General features: G+C 35.3%; 1 protein-coding gene and 1 long non-coding RNA gene across 3 annotated transcripts; one reads left to right on the top strand and one right to left on the bottom strand.

Annotated features, from left to right (window-relative positions):
* Positions 1-2,171: 2,171 nt before the first annotated feature.
* On the bottom strand, positions 2,172-4,887 carry LOC149402589 (uncharacterized). Of its 2 annotated transcripts, XR_016296194.1 has the most exons (3): positions 4,594-4,887; positions 3,276-3,408; positions 2,172-2,603 (listed from the first exon to the last, which is right to left on the bottom strand). It is a non-coding gene; the product is annotated as an uncharacterized LOC149402589 (long non-coding RNA). The 2 variants fall into 2 exon arrangements; XR_016296195.1 differs by lacking the exons at positions 2,172-2,603; positions 3,276-3,408 and adding an exon at positions 3,622-4,083.
* Positions 4,888-8,810: 3,923 nt separating this feature from the next.
* Positions 8,811-20,950, top strand: LOC149402588 (ARM repeat superfamily protein). Its single transcript, XM_089609208.1, has 33 exons — positions 8,811-9,091; positions 9,462-9,523; positions 10,128-10,220; positions 10,838-11,009; positions 11,158-11,273; positions 12,397-12,483; positions 12,573-12,689; positions 12,784-12,847; positions 12,951-13,087; positions 13,730-13,777; positions 13,856-13,924; positions 14,662-14,737; positions 15,406-15,536; positions 16,043-16,102; positions 16,229-16,298; positions 16,451-16,515; positions 16,597-16,658; positions 16,773-16,896; positions 16,971-17,028; positions 17,117-17,229; positions 17,465-17,542; positions 17,637-17,699; positions 17,849-17,944; positions 18,043-18,149; positions 18,697-18,886; positions 19,110-19,224; positions 19,378-19,490; positions 19,570-19,647; positions 19,810-19,875; positions 19,975-20,106; positions 20,185-20,241; positions 20,334-20,414; positions 20,556-20,950. The coding sequence occupies exons 1-33, from the start codon at positions 8,959-8,961 to the stop codon at positions 20,604-20,606; spliced, it is 3,084 nt and encodes a 1,027-aa protein (XP_089465334.1). The 5' UTR covers positions 8,811-8,958; the 3' UTR covers positions 20,607-20,950.
* The last annotated feature ends 328 nt before the right edge of the window (positions 20,951-21,278 follow it).

Raw genomic sequence — 21,278 nt, 5'->3', positions numbered from 1 at the left:
TCGGGGTCGAAGTCGAGGCAACGCCCCCTTTTTGTTTTTTCTTGCCTCACGAGCACTGACTGGGGTATTCATGTTGTCCCATACGTCTAAAAAAAATTAACTAAGCCAAAATGGCGAAAATACATATATAAAAAAAATATATAATAAAAAGAAGAAGGACGAACTAACCTTCCTCGAAGTCTTCTTCTAAAACGATCGGGGGATGCGGCCAAAGTTTGGCCAAAATAAATCGGTAGGAAGAGAAGCTCGGCCAATCTCCAAGGCCCTCTTGCAACTTTGAGAGTTTCTTGACGAACTCCTCTCCTTGAGATGGTACCCTGATCTTTCCTGAAAAAAATAAACAAATTTTAGCCCACTTCGCTAATTACAAAATGGTAACGATAAAAGAATGAATCCGAGCATACTCGGCGAGCTCGCCCACTTTGACAAGAATGAACGAGCTCGGCTCCCGAGTGAATGCTCATTAACGGCGAAGTAAAAATATCGCCTTCCCCAATACTTATCCTTTGAAGGAAGGACCGAGATCACTCCCCTGCCCGCGGCCTTCGAAAGATAGAAACACTTCGGTTCGTTTTTCGAGTTCGCCTTGACAACACAAAGACGGACTAAGTCCATCAATGTGAGATTGACGTTTTGTTCGTGGGCTGTAACTATTAAACCCAATACCATCCTAACAAAGTTCGGGCACATTTGGGGCATGGTCAATCCAAGAGCCTAGACGAAATCGAACAAAAGTGGATGAATCGGAAATCTTAGCTCACATTTTTCTAGCCAAATCTTGTATATTCAGCAAAAACCCTCCACGATGGTATCGGCAGTGACTACGGGAGGGGGAAGAAGGATTTTAATTTCTTGGGGGTATTTGGTATTTTTCACGAATTCCCCTAAGTTTGACAGAGGTTACGGCATAGGGTAAAAGAATGTCCTCGTTTCCTAAAGGCTGAGACCCCGATAGACGAACTCCTGAGTTAGACATCTAAATATATAGTATTGAAGGACAAAGTGTCTAAAAAGTATGAATTTGCTTGAGTTCGCTGGTCGAACTGAAAGCGAAAAGAAGCCGAAGTCTGAATAAATTCAAAGAACTTAGAGAGAGAACTCTTGTTCGAAGTATAAAAAAAAAGAATTGCCTTTTTACTACGAATGATGAGAATATAAATGAAAGGAAGTTACTCTTCGGCACGTTTATTTATACATCTTTACGTTTAACCAAATCCCTTGAAAATCTAATGATTTCGAATAAAATCGAATCAAATCGAAAATATTTCCTCGATATCTCCGAAGATATCAACAGATGCTCGTGACTCTTTGACTTCGACTTCGACTTCGACTTCTGAAGTGCAATCATATCACACCACGTGTAAAGAAACGCCTCTCCACGCAATGCCACGTGTCACAAAATATTTGATTTCCCTCCGTAAATTCAAGGTGGTTCGAATTCTCCGCAATAAATATTTTCAAAATATTCGAAATACTTTGGAAATATTTGGGGGCTAATTGTGGGGGTTAAAAATCAATTTTCTAAAAATTAAATCATTTTAGTTGGGCTTTAGTTCGACCAAAGCCCAACAGCCAGCCCAGATCGCCAAAGAAGGATAAGTCGACCTTGTTGACTTAGTCGAAGGAACAATTGTTTGTCAGATAGAAGACCTCGCCGCGAAGATCGGATCTGAGACGACTTTGACCAGCGACATGGCGGAACCGAGTTGATCAACACGTGTCCTCTTCGACAAATTCTCTTATGCTATAAATAGAAGCCGATATGCTGATTTTCGCACACACAAGCCTATGCAATTATTCTCAGTATTTTATCTGTTATTTTTTATTGTTGAGCTCGCCTGCTAGAGTTTGACACTTCGCCCCTCTTTATAACACAATTGATCATCAATAAAGATATTAAATTCTTTTATTCGTCTTCGTTCATTTCTTTTTATACCACTTTTGTTTCTTATACGAAGTCTTCTGAGACCCATATCTAAATAAATCAAATCTATATCGTATTATAATTTGTGATTGTTGGCGATCCCGAAATCGACATTAACAATCCTTAGGTGTATTTGACGGTTATCTCGAGTGTTTATAATGAATTCTAATAAAGGGTGAAAATTGAGAGCCGAGACATCTTGGAAACTTATTTGAGCCATTTTGATGCATTTAGGAGCAAAAACAAGTCAAAACAAAGTCATCCAATTAAAAGAAGCCTGAAATTCTATCTCTACGCTCCGCGCTTTAAATTCCATTCCAGATAGAGGCTCATAAAATGTCTTCGTGTGCCGCGAGCGCCACATCACGTGCCACGCAATATCTATTGCGCACCGCGTGTCCTCCTACGCATGGCGCGGGTTCTTAGATTTATGACTCTGTTTGTGTCACGCCCCGGGAAAAGATGAGGCGTGATTAAAGAATATAAAATAAACTAATAAACTTTACAAAACTAACCCACGGTGCATACTCAGTTATTTACTTTACAAGTCCAAAGATAAAAGGAAGAAAACGAAAAATAAAACCAACCTTCGACACTTGATAGTCTATCCAGCGAAAACCATCAAACTCTCGACCACACTTTATCCCGAGGTCTTCCTAACCCTTCTCCTTCTCACATCCTGATTATAAGAAAAATTTGAGGAAATAGGGGTGAGCCTGAGGCTTAGTAGGTGCTATAGTAATGGTTTGATTTTTAAAAAGATTTTCGAAAATAATATTTACTTTATAATAATAATATCCTTGTCACGCGTAAATCACCATACACGTACAAGTATAATAATAGTCTTATACGTGTAAATCACCATACACGCACAAGTATAACTTGCAAGAATGTAAACTGCATGAATGTAAATGACAGAAATGTAAATGATGGAATGCTGATGCTAGAAATGTAAATGCAAGAAATGCAATTGAATTTAAATGTGCATCTACGCCCATTTAAACGTATACTATTTCCTGAGCCCCTGTCAACATAACTCGTGATAGTCCTCTGATCAGAATGGTGCACTCTCCACACCCTTATATATATACGACTGCACTATCCGCTTCATATATATACGTTCCCGGCTCTATCAGGATATACAAAACCTTTTATTTCGCAAATACGGGATATATGTATAATATCGAAAATATTCTCAACTTCATGATCAGATATCCTGAGATGAAGTTCCGCCACATTTTCTAAGAACGGTTTAGGTTTCGTGGCACGTTCACAACCATTTTCATTTCAAAAATAATATATACTTGAGGCCAAACCATAAAATCAGGAGAGAAGGGTTATAATAACCTACCTCGAGAGTAAGCGTCTATGTCGCTCTTCCGCGAGACGTTCGCTCGTCCTGTGAACCTGAACGTTCACTAAAACCGAGAATCCAGACGTTCACTTACTCCGTGAACCCTCTAAACGACTTTCAGTCTTGAGTCCTATCACGGTAAATCAAACCGATCTTGAATCAGAATCCTATGAGTAATCCACAATACTCAAACTCAAACGTACGATTTAATAATCGTATAACCCAAAGACATATCCACTTATAAGGAAACCAAGTTCTCAGAACAAAACTTCAAACGATACGAGAAAGTGTAAACTCGAACGAGAAACTACGATCAATCTCAAAAAAACCCTAGAAGTAATCCTAATAAACAAGCCTCGTTCTTCTCTTTTCTAAATTCCAAAAGAAATATCCAATCTTATTATTACTAATCTCGAGTAACCGAGAAATCCATAAACGAGCTTGATAATAATAATATAATAATTTATTATTCTTTTCTTTTACGACATACATCGATACCAACTTAAAGAATAAAATTTAATAACGTGCCAAACTGAAATAACTCGTACAAAATAACTTAAGCGTCACAATAACTCAAGTCGAGACTCGGAAAAATTCTTGACTCGCAAAACTCTAAACGGACACTCAAGAGTCTCCGAGCCAAAGCCGAAACGTTGGCCTCCTCTCTGTCTTGTCCGGTCTCGCCTCGTCGACGCTCGAGCGGCAGCTCCGCCATTCCTTGGACAGCGTCTTCGCCGTCCCTAACTCGCTGCTCCAAGCCTTGTGCAACCACCTAAAACGAGCCTAAACTCTCGACAAAATATAACTCACAACAAAGAGACAACTTCGTTACAATCGAATCATCACCGAAAACCCGAGCTAACAAAACATATCAACAATTCCTCAGCCAAACAGCAAGATCAACTCCAATCTCAACACAAATACACTTACACACATGCACGGCCAAAACAACATACACGGCCAAACCACTTCAACCCTTCAAACTTGTCCAAAAACCCATAACCACCACAAATCCAAGCATAAATCAATCCAAGAATCATCAAAACAGTTTCAGAATCACTAAAACACGTCCAGAATCAAAACCCCCAATTTCATGAACGAGGAACCCTAATTTTGTAAAATTCGGCCAAAAATCCAAAGAAAATTCCAATTCAATGATTTCAATCTATCATTCCGAGTTACAACATCACAACGGAGTCCAAACAATCATCCAAGACACATCAATTCATAGAAATCCTCATCAAACTCGAAAATCCCCAAAATGCATTCTAACCCTAGATCTAAAAAAAAAAACATCTCGGGTTAGAATTCTCACCAAATTTCTTGTGAATTCGAACTCCTCGGGTGTGCTCTCCCTCTCCCGGCGCTCGTTTCTCGGTCGGCCGGCCACGGCAGCTCGCGGCGTTCTTCTCTCGGCCACGACAGACGCGCGCGCGGTGCTCGGCTCGGTGGCTGGAGCTGAAGACTGAAGAAGAAGAAAGGAAGAAGGAGGTGGTGGAAAAGGTGGTCGGGATGGTAAGGTTTCTCGGTGGTGTTTTTTTTTTTTTTTTTTTTTTTCTTTTCTCTGCTCTCTTTTGCAGGTGGCGTGAGCGAAAATGAGGAGAAGAAGAAGAAGAAAAGGGAAAGGAGAAGAAGAATGTAGAAGAATTCTTCAAATTGTTTTTGCAAATAAACCCCTCGTACTTTCCTTTTCCGTTAAACTGGCCCAGAACTCAAGTTTTCTTTCAAATGAGCCCAGAAAAACATGACGATTACATCCTTGTCACAAAACTTTGTGACTTCAACCGTAACTGAACGAACATTTAATTTAGAGCTTCAAACCGAGAATTTTCTCGTACGTTCTCGATTAAGTCAAATATATTTAAGGTTTCTCGGAAATAATTCTCGTCCTTGAGAATTTATCTTCTTAAATTATCTCCGGACTATTTCCTCGAAAAATAATTTATTACTCGAGACGAACTCGATAAATCCTTCATTTCATTCCGAGATTTCTCCTTACCTTAATATATTTAAACTAATTCGATAAACGTATTATTCCAACCCAAAAATGATGGAAATGATTCTTAGAAAATTAATCCCATAATTTTCTCGTCCTTTATTTATGAACTTAACTTACAACATTAAGTTTAAATTTCGAGTCGCTACAGTTTGTTTCCGTATTTTAAGGTTTTGGGCCATTGGATCCCATTCAAGGGCCCAAATTGATCTGAATATAACCCAAAACTTATATACCCGAAATTTGTAACCAAAAAACACACTTTAGCTTTTATTCTAGTTTCTCATATAGTGTTTTGCTACTTTGGACAACTTTTTGAAGAGAGAAAAAAAGTGTTTTATCGTTGGAATCGACGCATCCATCAAGTCTCTTGAACTCAAATTCAATTGTTCTTCTTTCTTCTTTTCATTTTATTTTTAGTTGTTTGAATCCTTGTTGAACATCGCTTAGATTAATATGAATATTGTTTTCCTTTCATGTTTCATCTTAATGCTTTCAATTATTGTTCTTATTTGTTTGTTGATGATCATGAACACCATTAGATGTTAGGTTTCTTATGGGTTGCGATGTAGCCCGGGTTGATAATGGTTAGAAGATTTGTTAGGATTAGATAATACTTGTTTGCTTCATTATTATGGATTACTTAATATGAATTGTGCTTAATGATTTCTAGTCCTCGATCACCATTAGAACTGTTACCTAGGATTATTTACTGCTTGAGAAAGAGTTGAGAATCGTGCTTTTATTCATGTCTTCATCGTTGACCTAGGTAAGCAGAAAACTATATGCAATTGGTGTAATCGATTGAACTTTTCTCGTATTGTGTGTAGTTGTTTTAATAGTATTAGAGACCGATAGGATAACAATCTTTCAACTACAAAAATTTGCTAGAACACTTGAGAAAGGCTAGTTGATATTTTTTTTTATAGAGTGAGATTAGCATCCATAGGAATAGATTTTACTGTTCGAACTCAAAATCCTCGACCTAGTTAGTTCCACTGAAGTCGTGACCCCTGCTTTTCTTATATTGAAAATTCGTGATTACTCTTGCTTTTGCTTATTTAATTTTGTTACTTGTTTCAAAACCATCTCTCGTTTACTTGGAAATAATTATGTATCTCTTTATTTATAACTTTAATTGTTCACCAATCTAGTAAATTAACTTGTGTTACATAACTTGTTAAGAATATCGTTAAGAGCTATCACGAAACAATACACACTTTTTCAATTGGTATTAGAGCAGGCATCCAACATATATTGGGTGTGTTCCTTGTTATTTGACTGTTTTGTTAAGATGGACATTTTCAAGGAATGAGAGTCCGGGAGTCGTGCTCCTTTGCTCGACAGCTCAAACTATGCCTACTGAAAAGCTTGAATGAGTGATTTCATCCAGTCAATTGACCTAAAATTCTATTATGCAATTTCTTACATTCTAAAATGTAATTTTTATCACATCAAGCAATATTTATTCTCAAACCCAATACTCTATTTTTAACACAAAAAAATAATATTATCAATTTCTCTATAAATTTTAAGGGGCAATTAGGTCAGTAGCCCAATAGCCCACCATACTTTAAAAAAATTGCCAAAGTTTCATTTTATAATCTTTAGTTAAATAAACTTACTGCGGGTGTGGTGAACTATTTTCTTAATAAAATAAAACTTTGGTTAGAATCTTAAAAGAAGCTAAGAAATTGGCCAATTGCAACAAATTCTTCTTATTTAAATAATAATAATTTTATTTATTTATTAAAGTACTATAGTTCATATATATTGTGTATAAACTAAAATAAAACACATTACATATATAACATGTATATACTTGGTACACAATTTATAAAGCAATATCATACAAAAATTCTAATTAACTTTTTTTTTTAATGTGTGTCTCGTGTTATTTATTTTCTATTTTTTCCATAAAAATTAATATTTTTAATGGCTTTTTTTTAGTGTAGTTATTTTATCTATCGCATATCAAAATTAATTACCTTGGCAAATTAGAATAAACTAAAATAATTTTATATGTAATTTTGTGATAACCACGCATAAAATATGGGGCTCTATAGCTATTAGCAAATATCATATTTAAGTTTCTCCAAAATGAAATGAGTTGATCATAACCACGTTTATTGACTTTTTATTTTTTTAATTATATATAATTATATATATATATATATATATATATATATATATATGTATGATGAGTTTGTTTCTCTGCTCCAATTTTCGCTTTTCACTATGGTGCTCGAAGGCTACGTCGTAGTCTCTCAATTTATTTAAGTAGCGTGTCTATAACAAATTTATCGATATTAACACAAATAAATATAAATATACCAGAATTAACACAAATTTACATACACATACTGACATTAACACAAATAAGCACAAAAATAATAGTAAGCTTCATAGAAGAAGATAACTCATGTAACACCGATTTATATAAACATTGACACAAAATAAACGGAAATATACTGATCTGACTGTATAAACACAAATATATAAATCGGGAAAGTACATCTGAACTGATGATTGATTGTGCGCGGGAGACTTGCACCGGGGAAAAAACTTAGGCAAAGGAAAATTTTTCTGGTAGGGCAGAGTGACCTACGAGGGCAAGTTCAAATCCGAAAGAATAGGGGGCTTCAGAGTCTTCATCGACTTCGACGGACACATTTGCTGCGGCTCGTGAAGCTCTAATCGGAAGCACGACTAGAAGCGCTCATATTAACCGAAAGTACAAGAACAAACAAAATCCAAACAAATAGTGTATCATTAAAAATCTCATCCACCGCTGATCCGTCTAGCTTAGAACATCTACACCAGCAAAATACATCAGATCGTGAACTAACATAAAGCATCAAAGACACCGTAATTCACCACAAATCTCAAAACGATCAAGCCATGGTCGTGGAAGCAAAGCTTCCAACACCATCAACCTTAACTTCCAGTCAATTGACATATGTTTCTTCAAGGATGATTGATAAGTGATGTGCTATTAAAATTAAATTATGGAGGGATTACGATTGATTGCTTGTGTCGTCCAGAGCTCTGTGGTTCCACAGTGAGATGGTGGCCAAAACTACTATTCTTTTCTTCGTTTGTCTCTTTCTTCTTTCTCTTGTGCCAACTCGCATCTTCTTCTTTTTACATTCGATGTGACATAGTTAACTAGTTTGACGTTTGATGTGACATAATTGGTATAACTTTTCTAACATATATAAATAGTAATTAAATAGACTAATTTTATATTATTAATATTTCAATCTAAAATAGAATGAAATAAATAGTGAAACTTTGTACTTGTATTTTCACTATTTATTTCTTTCATAATTGAGTAAAAAAAAAAGAGTTAGATTGAAATAAATCGAATTCTATTTTGTTATATCTCACTCCAAACTCACGTATAAATCGAATTCTTGAATAATTGTGTGTGAAACCATTTGGACAAGTTCTTTTTTTTTTTTTTTTTTTTTTTAAGAGAGCATAAAATTTCAATTGTGTCATTCATTATATAAGCCAAGTTGTTTCAAAGCTAGGAGGAGTTGGTATATATACTAAGCCGCGATTCATTTCTCTCTCATACACTCGAAGCGGGAAAAGGGAAAAAAAACCCAAAACCTTCCGATCGAAAGACAAATATTTATTTCTTCCCTCCGATCCCTAAGGTTTAGGGTTTTTGAGAAAATGGCGGTCCCACAAGGTTTCGTCGATCAGGACCAGCAATGGCTTCTCAGTTGCTTGTCCGCAACTCTCGACCCTAACCACGAGGTTCGCTGTTTCGCTGAAGCTTCGCTTACTCAGGCCTCTTTACAGCCAGGTATGTTCCAGTTCTCAAACCCTAGTCCTGTCTCTGAATTTTGTTATTTTTGTGGAAATGATGGTTCTTTTGGATTTATTTTTCCGGCGATTTCAAGAGATCTTGTTGTTAAGCATTCTGTGGTAAAGTGTTTGTTGGGAATATAGTATCGCAAATCTAGTTCGGAATTAACTGAATTTATGTGGAATGTTTGAATGGTTCGAGATCAAATGTAAGGCTGTAATGATTTTGAGCTAGCCTGTTAATTCCTTCTTTTGGCTGGGTGCTACTATTTCAACTTCGGTTTATGAGCCACTCAATTCAGTATACAGTACTATTTCGATATGATTATCATTTACGTTTCTTACATAATTTTGTGATTGTTTTGAAGGTTTTGGAAGTGCACTTGTGAAGGTTGCATCAAACAGAGAACTTCCCTCGGGGTTGCGCCAAATATCCTTTTTATTTTTTCTTTTCCCATTGAAGATCATCTTCACTATTTGGCTTCGCGATATTCTCCTCCTCTTTCGCTAAAGGGATTAATAAACTGTCAATTTAGGAGTACTGGTCGAGCAAAAAAAAAAGGGTTAGTCAGTGTGCTTTATTTATAAATACTTGTCATGATTCGGTGTACAATATTGTGTTTTTAGCTGACTGGAAGAAGTAATCTTACTCTCGTGTAGCATGTACATTTCAAAATTTCAAATTTCTTTCTACGTTTTATCGATAAATTAGTGAGAGTAGGCTTCAGAGATTAATTTCCTTCGATATCTCTCGTGGAGTAATAAACATAAAGGCAGGTAGAAAGTAGTTATGGGGATTATTAGATACCTATAAGACTCTAGTATTTTCCTGGGTAATTAAGTTAAACAAAAATTGTAGTGCTGAGAGAAATGAATATTAATCTGATGTTGGTATCATCTGAAAAACTAATCTTCATAGATACATTTTTTACATAAGGTCTTCATTTATTTAATAATCATCGAGAAATCAGTTGTCATACCCTGTCTCTCTATCTCAATTTTTTGCCCACCTTGTTATCTTTGACCTGCTTTACCTAGCCGCTGTCATCCTCAAGCAGTTTATTAAGAAACACTGGCAGGAGGGCGAGGAATCATTTGAACATCCTGTTGTTTCTGGTGACGAAAAGGTCTGAGTCTCTGATACACCACATTATTCGTTATTCTCATAATTGGTAAAAGAGGAACTACACACTCAAATTTCATTTTTCTACATTCACATTTTCTTTTAATGGATGAACTGAATTATTTTCTCTTCTAGTTTCAGACCAATTGCATGTATACTTCTATTATTTCCTGTATATATCTTAACTCTGTTGATGATAGTTTTGTCGCATTCATTTCGTATGGAATCCTTTAACATAGATGCAGTAGATATGATAATTTCTGTAGTGGATTATCTTTGAGAATCTAAGTAATGTGAGTTTTCTTACATTGAGCTTAAGGAAGAAACGAAGCAATATCCACATGACTCCCGATTCCAATAATATGCGTGAATAATTTTGTTTATCATTGTAACAGTGGAAAATGATGGCGAGTTTTTGACCTGGTCTTATTAGTCATAAAGGCTTCTGCAAACTCAAAATCATGTTTCGAAATGATGTTTGAAAAAAATATCGTGTGAAATTACATTATATGGTGATGAAAGAATATTCATATCTTAGCTGTATTAATGTGTGACATATGTTTTCATTTTACTTCATCGCTGTTTTTTTTAATTCTAATCAGATTATGGTTACATTATCAGACAGTTATACGCAGACTACTATTGTTGACTCTGGATGACTCTTATAAGAAAATATGCACAGCGATCAGTATGGCTATTGCATCGATTGCAGTTTATGATTGGCCAGAAGATTGGCCAGACTTGTTGCCATACCTTCTGAAGTTAATTGATGATCAAACAAATGTGCATGGAGGTAATTGAGCTGTTCTAGCTATTTTCAGATTTCTACCAATAATTTAACAAACTTGAATCTTGAAAATAAGTACTATTTCCAGTACACTATAGATGGTTTTTGAGTCTTATATCTGAATAATTTACGACTTTTCTCCTATACTCTGTAGTGCATGGAGCTTTGAGGTGTTTGACTCTTCTCTCTGGAGACTTGGATGATAAAGTGGTGCCAACATTAGTACCTGTTTTGTTCCCGTGCTTGCTGAACATTGTTTCATCGACTCAGGTTTTACATTCTAGCTTCCATTTTTTGTTTTTGAAACAAAACTCTTTGTATTAACAGGGCTTAAAGCCTAATTACAAAAGCGGAGTGCGAAAGCTATTTTTGAAAGGTTTTACCTTCTAGCTTCCATTTGATTTTTTTTTATTTTTTATTTATTTATTTTTTAAGCGGTTACTGTATTTTATCTTTGCCATTCCACATTTTCTTTTTTTAATGCATCTATTTTTTCTGATTACACTGAAATTCCACTGTGATATTAGTCTGATGATTAATAATGTAAATACGTAAGCGAGAAGTAATTTAATTTTGATGATTGATATGGTCGGATTCATAGGTAAGACTTCATGTCGCTGATGAGAATTTTGGATTTTTCTTTTGTCAGGAACCCTTTATCTTTACAAACTGGTGATGTCTATTTACCTAATTTATTATGTAAAAGTATGCTAATCAGTTTTTATTTAGGTATTTGGTTTTGAGCCAATAGAGGATCACATGACAGTTTACCTTAGGATTTTGGTACGATCCGTTGTTTTCTGAAGGTCTGTTTAAGAAGGGTGGTACCTCGGACGACAAGTTATTTTGAAAAGTTTGGATACATATTATGCATGTCTTTATAGTATCATTGATAGTTATGGTTTTACTGTATGCTGCCTCATCATTTGGTATCCAAATTTGGTACCCTTAGCAGTACCTGATTAGTAATTATAGATGTTTAAGGTATGTACTACTCATTTCGGTTGTCAGATTTTATTTAATTCCGAGTGAAATATGCAAATCATGTGCATTGGACGATAGGATATAAGATCATGACCTCTGTAGCGGGAGCTTTGCTTGATTTAATCTGGAGGAAAGAGGGTTATAATTATATTTCGATGGCTTTGAAGATATGGTGTTTTACGTGTGTTCAAATTTGGGTCCAGTTGGGCTGGAATGATATGGGTGTTTAGTTAGTGGCTGCTTTGGATAAGTACCATGGATTACTCCTTTATGGCTGTCATATAAAAGTTGTATATGGGGCGTGGATATGGTTTTCAATTTTAGTTTGTCCATCTTTGTGGTTGATTAATGTGAAGAGAATGAATATATATGCAATGATGAGTGATAACCCACATTTTTTCCCGTACAGGTGTATGATAAATCCTTGCACGCAAAAGCTCTCTCAATTGTTTATTCTTGCACCTCGATGTTGGGGGTGATGAGTGGTGTTTATCGGGTATATACTTATCCCTTGTTTCTTTTCTTTAGGTAATATAGTTTTGAGAGATTAAGCATGCTCTAATGTACTATTATGTTTGTATTTAGACTGAAATCAGCTCATTAATGCTACCTATGCTCAAACCATGGATGGATCAATTTTCTATCATTCTGAATCAACCAGTACAACCTGAAGATCCTGATGATTGGAGCATCAGAATGGAGGTAATATTTGGTGTTTTTCATACCATCAGAATGGGCACTCACTGTTATATAAATAAGCATTGTGCTCAATATTTATGTTTGCACTCGTCACCAGGTTTTGAAGTGCTTAAATCAGTTTGTTCAGAATTTCCCTAGCCTTACAGAAAGTGAATTTATGAGTATGTTTATTTATTTATTTTTACCAAAAGATAAGTTCCTTTAATTTTTTTTGCCCTCTTAGAATTCCACTTATACGCTTCTGATATCCTTTGTTTCTTGTAGTTATTGTCGGACCGTTGTGGCAAACCTTTGTAACATCTCTGAGAGTAAGATCATCTATTGAAGGGGCAGAAGATCTACATGATGGAAGATATGATTCTGATGGCTCAGAAAGAAGCTTTGATTCCTTTATCATCCAGGTAGCTATTCTAAGATTTGTGTATTCTCCCTGGTATAGCTGCAATACCTACTTCTGTTTGTTTCGGGACATAACAAAATAGGCCATAATTGCAACATGTTGTTCCAGATGCATACATTTTTTTTGTTTGGAATGTAATAAATTATAATATAGCATTGTTTATCAGAAATCATAATTATAATTTAAATCATAGATACCAATCTGATAGAGCCACCTGACCTTTTGAGAAGGTCAGTGCTCTCCTAGAGCACAAAGTACTACGCAATACCAGAATGAATCTCTTCTCTCCTACCATATTCTCTTTTATACACCAAAACCGAAAACAAAAAGTGGACCCACACAATAGCATAACTAATTAGAATTCCCTCCCCCCAAGGACCAATAAAATAAAATAAAAAATTAAATATATCCTCGCTTGTTCTTCCTCACATAGGTGAACTAGATCGGAGGCTTATCAAAATCATGTTTCTGGTAAAAGAAAGAGAGTACCCAACATTTTAAACTCATATATTTCTTCTAGTTTCATTTAGTTCTTCTCAATTGTCAGGATGCTGAATGAATCATGATTTCTAAGTCTACCTTGACTTCTGTTTAATTTATCTTCATTTCATTGATAAACATGTTAATCTTATTTTCTGTGCAGTTATTTGAGTTTCTGTTGACCATTGTGGGACATGCTAAGTTTTTCCAGGTTGGCTGAAGCTTTGACTATGTTCCTTTTATCTATTCAATCCCTATGTATTCACATTTTTGTAACCATGGTTTGTAGATTGTTCTGAACAATATCAAAGAGTTGGTGTACTATACCATTGGCTTCATGCAGATGACTGAACAACAGGTAGTTTTTCCTTTCCTTTTTACATGGAAAGGTTCAAATTTTAGTTTATAAACTGTAATTTGTATAATATGCTATTCATATTACCTGTGATGGTTTTCACACTTGAAAAAAAATTAGATAGAACATTCATGGTCTTTTATGTTTGAAATTTAGATTTTTCTTGTATATGCCATTTATTTCTTCATAAATACTAGTTATTATTCCATGAACTTGCTTTGCATGGTTTTTGCATTCGATCAACACACTGTCATAGCTTAATTGTATCTGCAGTATTAAAAGTTTTCTGCTAAGATTTAATTGCTAAATGTATGGTTTCTTATTGCTTTAGCGTCTAAACTGGAATTTGTGGGGAAATTAACGTTTAGTACCTTTAAAGAAACATAGATATAGTAAAAAAAAAACCTGAAATTCTAAATTCTCTCCTATAAGTTCCCAAGGAAAAAATCTTCAGAACTACAGTTGTTTCATTGATTCAATACTACCGTTGCAGATTGATTAAATCTCAACATACCAAATATTTAATCTGTTGATCTGATGCATTACTATTGTTATTATATCAACGGAAAGCTGTAACCACCATTAGCTGGTTTATGGGTAATGAATACCTTTCAACTGACGAGGATACGCCACATAATAGTTTCTTTTTTGGCTATATGTATGGGGTAGCAGTGGTTTTCGATTTGATACAATTCTGTTGCCACTATCAACTCATGGCTTGTTCTACTATTATTTTTAAGGTCCACACATGGTCAATGGATGCCAATCAATTTGTTGCTGATGAAGATGATGCAACCTATGATTCCCGAGTTTCTGGTGAGTCTAGCACTGGAATGTAGTTCAGTCACTTATTAATTTAAGAATTTGAGGCCTGCAATAATTGCAGTTTATTTAAAAATAAATTAATTGCTGTTTATTTTACAAGCTGCAAATAATTTTTACATATATTAGTGCTTGTATTTTGATGAGTCACTTTTCATCTCTGTGTGCGTTTAATGTTTAACGTTTAGTAATAGTAATTTCGTTGGTGCATACCTGAGTCTTAGGATGAAGTAGCGATTTTTGCCTCGTATTTGATCGGTACACAATTCTCTGAATCCTCTATGCAAGTAATTTGTTAATTGTTTGCGAGTCATATTTTAAGATTAGTAGTAATAGTAATTGTTCAAGTAAACAATTGTGGCAGAGGCTACCATTGTAAAGCTCGGACTTTGGAAGAGTTCCAGGGTATCTCTGCATTGATATGTAATTTTGCTAATAAATCATTGAGGACTGTATCTAAAAGTCTGGTGTGCTTTCTGTCTGGTTTCCTTGGTTTTATTCTGGTTCACTACGGTGCAAATTCTGACTTGCCAATAAATATACAGTTTCTTAAAACAGAAATATATGCTTTCTCAAAGAACGACTAGTGGCTATGGTTGCATTACGTTATTTTGTTGACGTGCTTAAACAGAGCCACTCTAAACATCATGTTTTCATTGAAGGGGCACTTCTGCTGGAAGCAGTGGCAGTTGTGGCAGGAATTGAAGGAATCAGTGCCATAATAGATGCAGCTAAGGAGCGATTTAGTGAGTCTCAAAGAGAAAAAGCATCTGGTTCTCCAATCTGGTGGAGAGTAAGTTGTGAAACTTTACCATATGGAGAAAATATATAAGTTACTTCATCCTGCCTGTTCAAAATGTACTTGTCCCTTTACTCATTTAAAGCAGCGACCCCTAGTCTGCTTGTTTTCTCATCCGGCTTCAAAAAACTTGCGTGTCAATTTCTTATTCACATGATCTGCTGAATGGCTTGCATTTTATCAGTTCTTATATATATATATATATATATATATATATATATATATATATATATATAAGTCAGTCCTCTGTTTGATTCCCCCTAGACGCAACAATTGGGATCACTGTGGTAGTCTCCCGGTTGATAATGTCAGGGCATTGTGGACTTTAGTCGGGTCTAACGCAAACACCACAGTTATCATATATATATATATATATATGTGTATCTTTTTCTCTGTAGTCTAAAAAAAGTAGAATGTTCCTGTTTCCCCGTGGTTTTGTTGTTTATTTAATTCTCCGGGTAACTCTTTTTCCTTGTCATTTGCACGGTATATTTTTGCAGACGAGAGAGGCTACCTTGTTTGCTTTAGCTTCTGTGTCAGAACAATTGCTTGAAGCTGAGGTTCGTCAGTATTTATCTTTCTATTTTTCCCGTGGCGTCCTCCCTCTTGTTGTTAAGAGAGTATAATCTTATTTCCTCAGCACTTTGATTCTTTCTCGGTTGATAGAATTTCAATTTTCTGGACAGGGTTCAGGAGACATTGAAGTTAACTTACGAGACCTGCTGGAACGTATAATCACTGAAGATAGTGGATCAGGTGGGTAAAGTCGCACTGTATTTTATCTCTCACTCTCTCTGTAAACGATAACCAAGTGATGGAATGATAATAAGAATGTAAGATCAGAAAGCAAAAAAAGAATAAAATTGCTGACAGTTTTAAAGGGCTGCAAACACTGTTATATTGTGCAGGAGTACATGACTTTCCATTTCTTTATGCTCGTATTTTTTCAGCAATTGCCAAGTTCTCTTCTATGGTAATTCTTTAATTCCTCAACTTTCTGCAATAGCCTCCTTAAAAAATAGTGTAAAATTCAAAAAGCTCTCGTTGCTTGCAGATGAACGCCAATGTTCTCGAGCACTTTCTTAATGCTGCTACAAGAGCCATTGGCATGGACGTGTAAGTATTCTCTCTTTAGGAACATGTGATCACGTGCAGACAATTGTGATTGTGTAATATAATAGCATGCTTTCTAGTTTGTATGATGAATAGCATATTGACTAATTTCTGCAGGCCACCTCCTGTGAAAGTCGGTGCCTGCAGAGCACTCTCACAACTACTACCTGAAGCTAAAAAAGGAGTTATCCAATCCCAAATGATGAGTTTATTTTCATCACTTATAGATCTCCTAAATCAGGTAGCCAATATATATTAGCACGTAATTATATATACACATCTGTGCCCTGACTAGCTTGCATTCTCTTCTATCAGGCATCCGATGAAACCTTACACTTAGTACTGGAAACACTACAGGCGTGTATTACCGCAGGTATGTTCATATACATTATTGCGTTGATTGTTTGTATGGATACATAAAAGCACTTATGCATTCTTTGTCCGTTTCCTGCTAATTATAGGTCATGATTTAGCAGCAACAATAGAGCCTATTATCTCCCCTGTAATCCTTAATATGTGGGTATCACATGTTTCGGATCCTTTTATCAGTATTGACGCAGCTGAGGTTCTGGAGGTAATGATAGGGACTTTATTCTTGTTCCCCTGATTTGTAGATCATGCGTTCCACATTGACACAACAGTATGAAGTGGATTCTATTTAAAATTAATTGTTTAGAATAATATACGTTGCTTTTAAATTTCTAACTCATGAATTTTATCAAGGATAAATAATACTGTTATTGACATTGTATTTACCATGTATTTAGTGTAATGCACTAGATAATTATTTTCTTGAAAATTTTCTCCAGGCACTCAAAAACTCTCCGGGTTGTATCCATCCATTGGTATCTCGAATTTTACCCTACGTTGGGCCTATCTTGAACAAAGTACGGGTTATTGCTTATGGATAAAATTTAGTTTTGTATACAATAGGATTTTGTTCTGGGATCTCTTTCTGATATCTATTTGGTGGTTTGCCAGCCCCAGCAGCAACCTGACGGATTAGTAGCTGGGTCATTGGATCTTTTGACAATGTTATTAAAGGCAAGGATATATATATATATATATATATATATATATATATATATATATATATATATATATATATATAATAGTTGTGAATCACATTTCATGATTATCCTTTCAGTGACATTTTTAAATGGTTGATTAATGTTTGTTTTAGCTTTGTACAGAATTCTCCAGCTGATGTGGTGAAAGCAGTTTACGATGTTTGCTTTGATTCTGTTATTCGTGTTGTCCTTCAAAGAGATGATCATAGTGAAATGCAGGTTATCCACTACTCGTGAATCAATCTTTCTCCTCTTATATCTGTATTTTGCGTACATATAATAAGTTGAAATGAATTTCTGTGTTATGTTTCAATCAGAATGCAACAGAATGTTTAGCAGCCTTGATATCTGGGGGAAAGCAAGATATGCTGAATTGGGGTGACTCGGGATTTATGATGAGAAGTTTTCTTGATGTTGTTTCAAGGTAATAATTAGTTGGGGTACTAGTATTTGAGATAGTCGTGTTTCAGTCCTTCGTTCCTATTCTGGTTGTTTGATAGCCTGCCGCTCGGCTACGGATATAACAGGTTGTAATCCTCTTTGTTCAGTAATAGAAGAATCAATAGAATGTCTTAACAAAAAAAAGTAGAACAGTGAGTATTCTAGAATCAAATGTAAAAATTTCATATTTTTAACTTTGTTTTTTCCAGGCTTAGGAGCTATATGTTCATAACGCCATGTGTTTTAAGTTTATATTAGTCTTAGATGCTTCTGCTTATGACATTTTCAACTGACTTGTAAGAATGTGCTGAAGTGATTTCCTTTTTATTTAAAAACGAGCTCCTTTTGTGAAATTCTTGTTTTGACATTTCAATCTGATGATTTATATCTCTAATGAACTTTCCAGATGTTCCCTTCGGGTTTTTTTTGCCCCTCTTCGTGCTTCTACTTTAAGACTGAAAATCATTTGAGACTAGGCAATAAAAATGCCGTATCATTTTCTGATTGCTGTTTTGCACCAATGACTGCAGGCTTCTAGATCCTGAACTGGAAAGCTCTGGATCTCTATTTGTTGGGAGTTATGTCCTTCAACTTATTCTGCATTTTCCATCACAGATGCTACCCCATATACGAGACCTGTCTGCTGCGCTTATCAGGCGCATGCAATCTGTCCAAATTGCAGGCTTGAAAAGTTCTTTGGTAGTCATTTTTGCTCGACTGGTATGCTTTCACCCTTTCAACCTTTTTATTTTTTTACACCAGCTTGAATGCTTTTAAATTTCTTGTACAGTATACACAACCTTTCTTCAAGAAGTATCTTTGTGAAAATAATCTAGTTACCACGATAAAAATAAATTTCTATTTCCACTGCTTTACTCGTACTCGATGTCATGCACATCAGAACTTTAATCGATATCAAATGTCGGGTTTATCCAAAATGTAGGCCCACTTGAGTGCACCAAATGTTGAGCAGTTCATCGATTTATTGGTATCCATTCCAGCTGAAGGTCACGCTAACTCTTTTGCGTATTTAATGTCTGAATGGACCAAGCAACAAGGTAGAATTGGTTATTCCAAACACATATTAGATGCGATAATGTTTGGATATACTCATTTATTAATAATACATCTGTTTCTTATAAATAAATAAATAAATAATTAAGGTTTGGATTTACAGTCATTCAACACCTAATCTATTACTTTGCGTTCAGGGGAGATTCATGGGGCATATCAAATTAAAGTGGCTACAAGTGCGTTAGCTTTATTGCTTTCTACAAGACATCAAGAACTTGCAAAAGTTAATGTTCAGGGAAACCTAATCGAGGTTATCTCTCTTTTACATTTCCCCCTTTGTCTAATTTTAGCCTGTGGATTGAAAATCCTGATGCTTTCTTCTCGTAAAGGCTACAACAGGAATAACCACTCGCTCTAAAGCTAAAGTAGCCCCAGATCAGTGGACGGTCATCCCACTTCCTGCTAAGGTATCCCAAGTTTAGATTCATCTTCTAAAGAAAATCAGTTTGAGGGTTCAAAGTTATAACTTTATTGCAAAAATCAGATTATTAGATTGGTTAGAACGCTGGAAAATGGAACCTCTTGGAGTTTTAAACAAAGTAGCTGTTTTGGTTTCCTTGGTGTTGCAGATTTTGGGTCTGTTGGCAGATTCATTGGTTGAAATCCAAGAACAAGTCGTGGACGGCGATGAAGAGGTAAAAATATCATATTAAAGTGATGTTTTCATGTGATTATCGTTTATAGATTATGATAGAGAGCTTGAAGCACGTTCACGGACTTTATTCATTTTACAGGATAGTGACTGGGAAGAAGTTCATGCAGAGGATGTGGAAGCAGATAAAGACTTGTTATATTCAGCCGGCATAACCTCACTAAGCAAGCCTAGCCATGGCCATCTCGAAGCAATGGCTAACGTTTTTAATGAGGTTTTTTGCTTAACCGGCAACTTTTATGTGTTCAAGTCATGTCACTCGTCAATATTATTAATACATTCTGTTTCCTAGGATCAAGACGATGGTTATGAGGATGACTTGATCAGTGTATCCGATCCCATTAATCAGGTTCTTTACCTTTATTAAAACCCAAACATTTAGAGAGACGACGTAATATGTAATTGAAGCTGATCTTTTGTTTTGTTTTGTTTTTATATCAGATGAATCTTGCTAGTTATCTTGCAGAGTTCTTTGTAAAATTTTCGGTGTCGGATGGGCTAGTATTCAGTCATCTCTGCCAGGTTTTCTGAATTTTGCTCAAGCTGTTAAAATTCTCATCGATAATGAACATAGTTTTCAGTGCTGTTTCATCTCAGCAACCTTGATTGATTGAAAATATAACTAGATTCTTTACTAAAAAAATTCTTTTAATGAATCCACAGAGCTTGACTCAGAGCCAGCAGAGGGCTATTCAAACGGTGTTGCATCGCTGAGTTATCTGGTTCGTTACATTTTTTCCCCTTCAACTTTGAGCGTGCTTTTGCTTTAATCAAGTCTGTATCGGGTTTCTGATTCATTCGATTGTTAGTTGCCAAAGCTGAGAGCTTGTCAACGGAAAAGAGTATTGAGCGTTTGTAATCTATGTTGTATTATCATTATCACGGCGACTGGTTTTGGTTTTTCTTTCGAGTATGATTTCAGTTTGTGTCCGTAGAGCCGTTTATTCTGCGTTTTGTTATAGTATGGGCATTAAAGGCGAGTATTTGTACATGCACTTGTATATAATTCTTGCCAGCATACTTCCATTGAAATCAGAAGGGAGTATTCTTAAGTTTAATTTTGTTGGTCATTCTGAAATCACAAATTGCTGGTATATGCTACCATTTAAGATTGAGAGAAATATATATATATATATATATATATATATATATATATATATATTTTAATTTATTCGTAATCACTTGTTTAGTAAAACAGAAAGTTAATTATTATTACAGAACATAAAACCCTTGAATGTATAAAAAAAAATCTGTTTTACAATAAGGTTCTTATGTAGGGGTGAAATCGGTTCGGTTCGGTTCGGTTTTGGACCAAATTGAAAACCAAAACCGAATTTTCGGTTTTTAAAAATTTCGACCAATGACCGAACCGCATTGGTCCAAAAC

This window comes from Urtica dioica, chromosome 3, assembly GCF_054948205.1.
Source record: "Urtica dioica subsp. dioica isolate 48M chromosome 3, U.dioica_male_clone48M_v1_H2, whole genome shotgun sequence".
In the NCBI taxonomy this organism is placed as follows: Eukaryota; Viridiplantae; Streptophyta; class Magnoliopsida; order Rosales; family Urticaceae; genus Urtica; species Urtica dioica.
The sequence above is the reverse complement of the archived record's forward strand: the minus strand, read 5'-3'. Positions and strand labels throughout refer to the sequence as shown.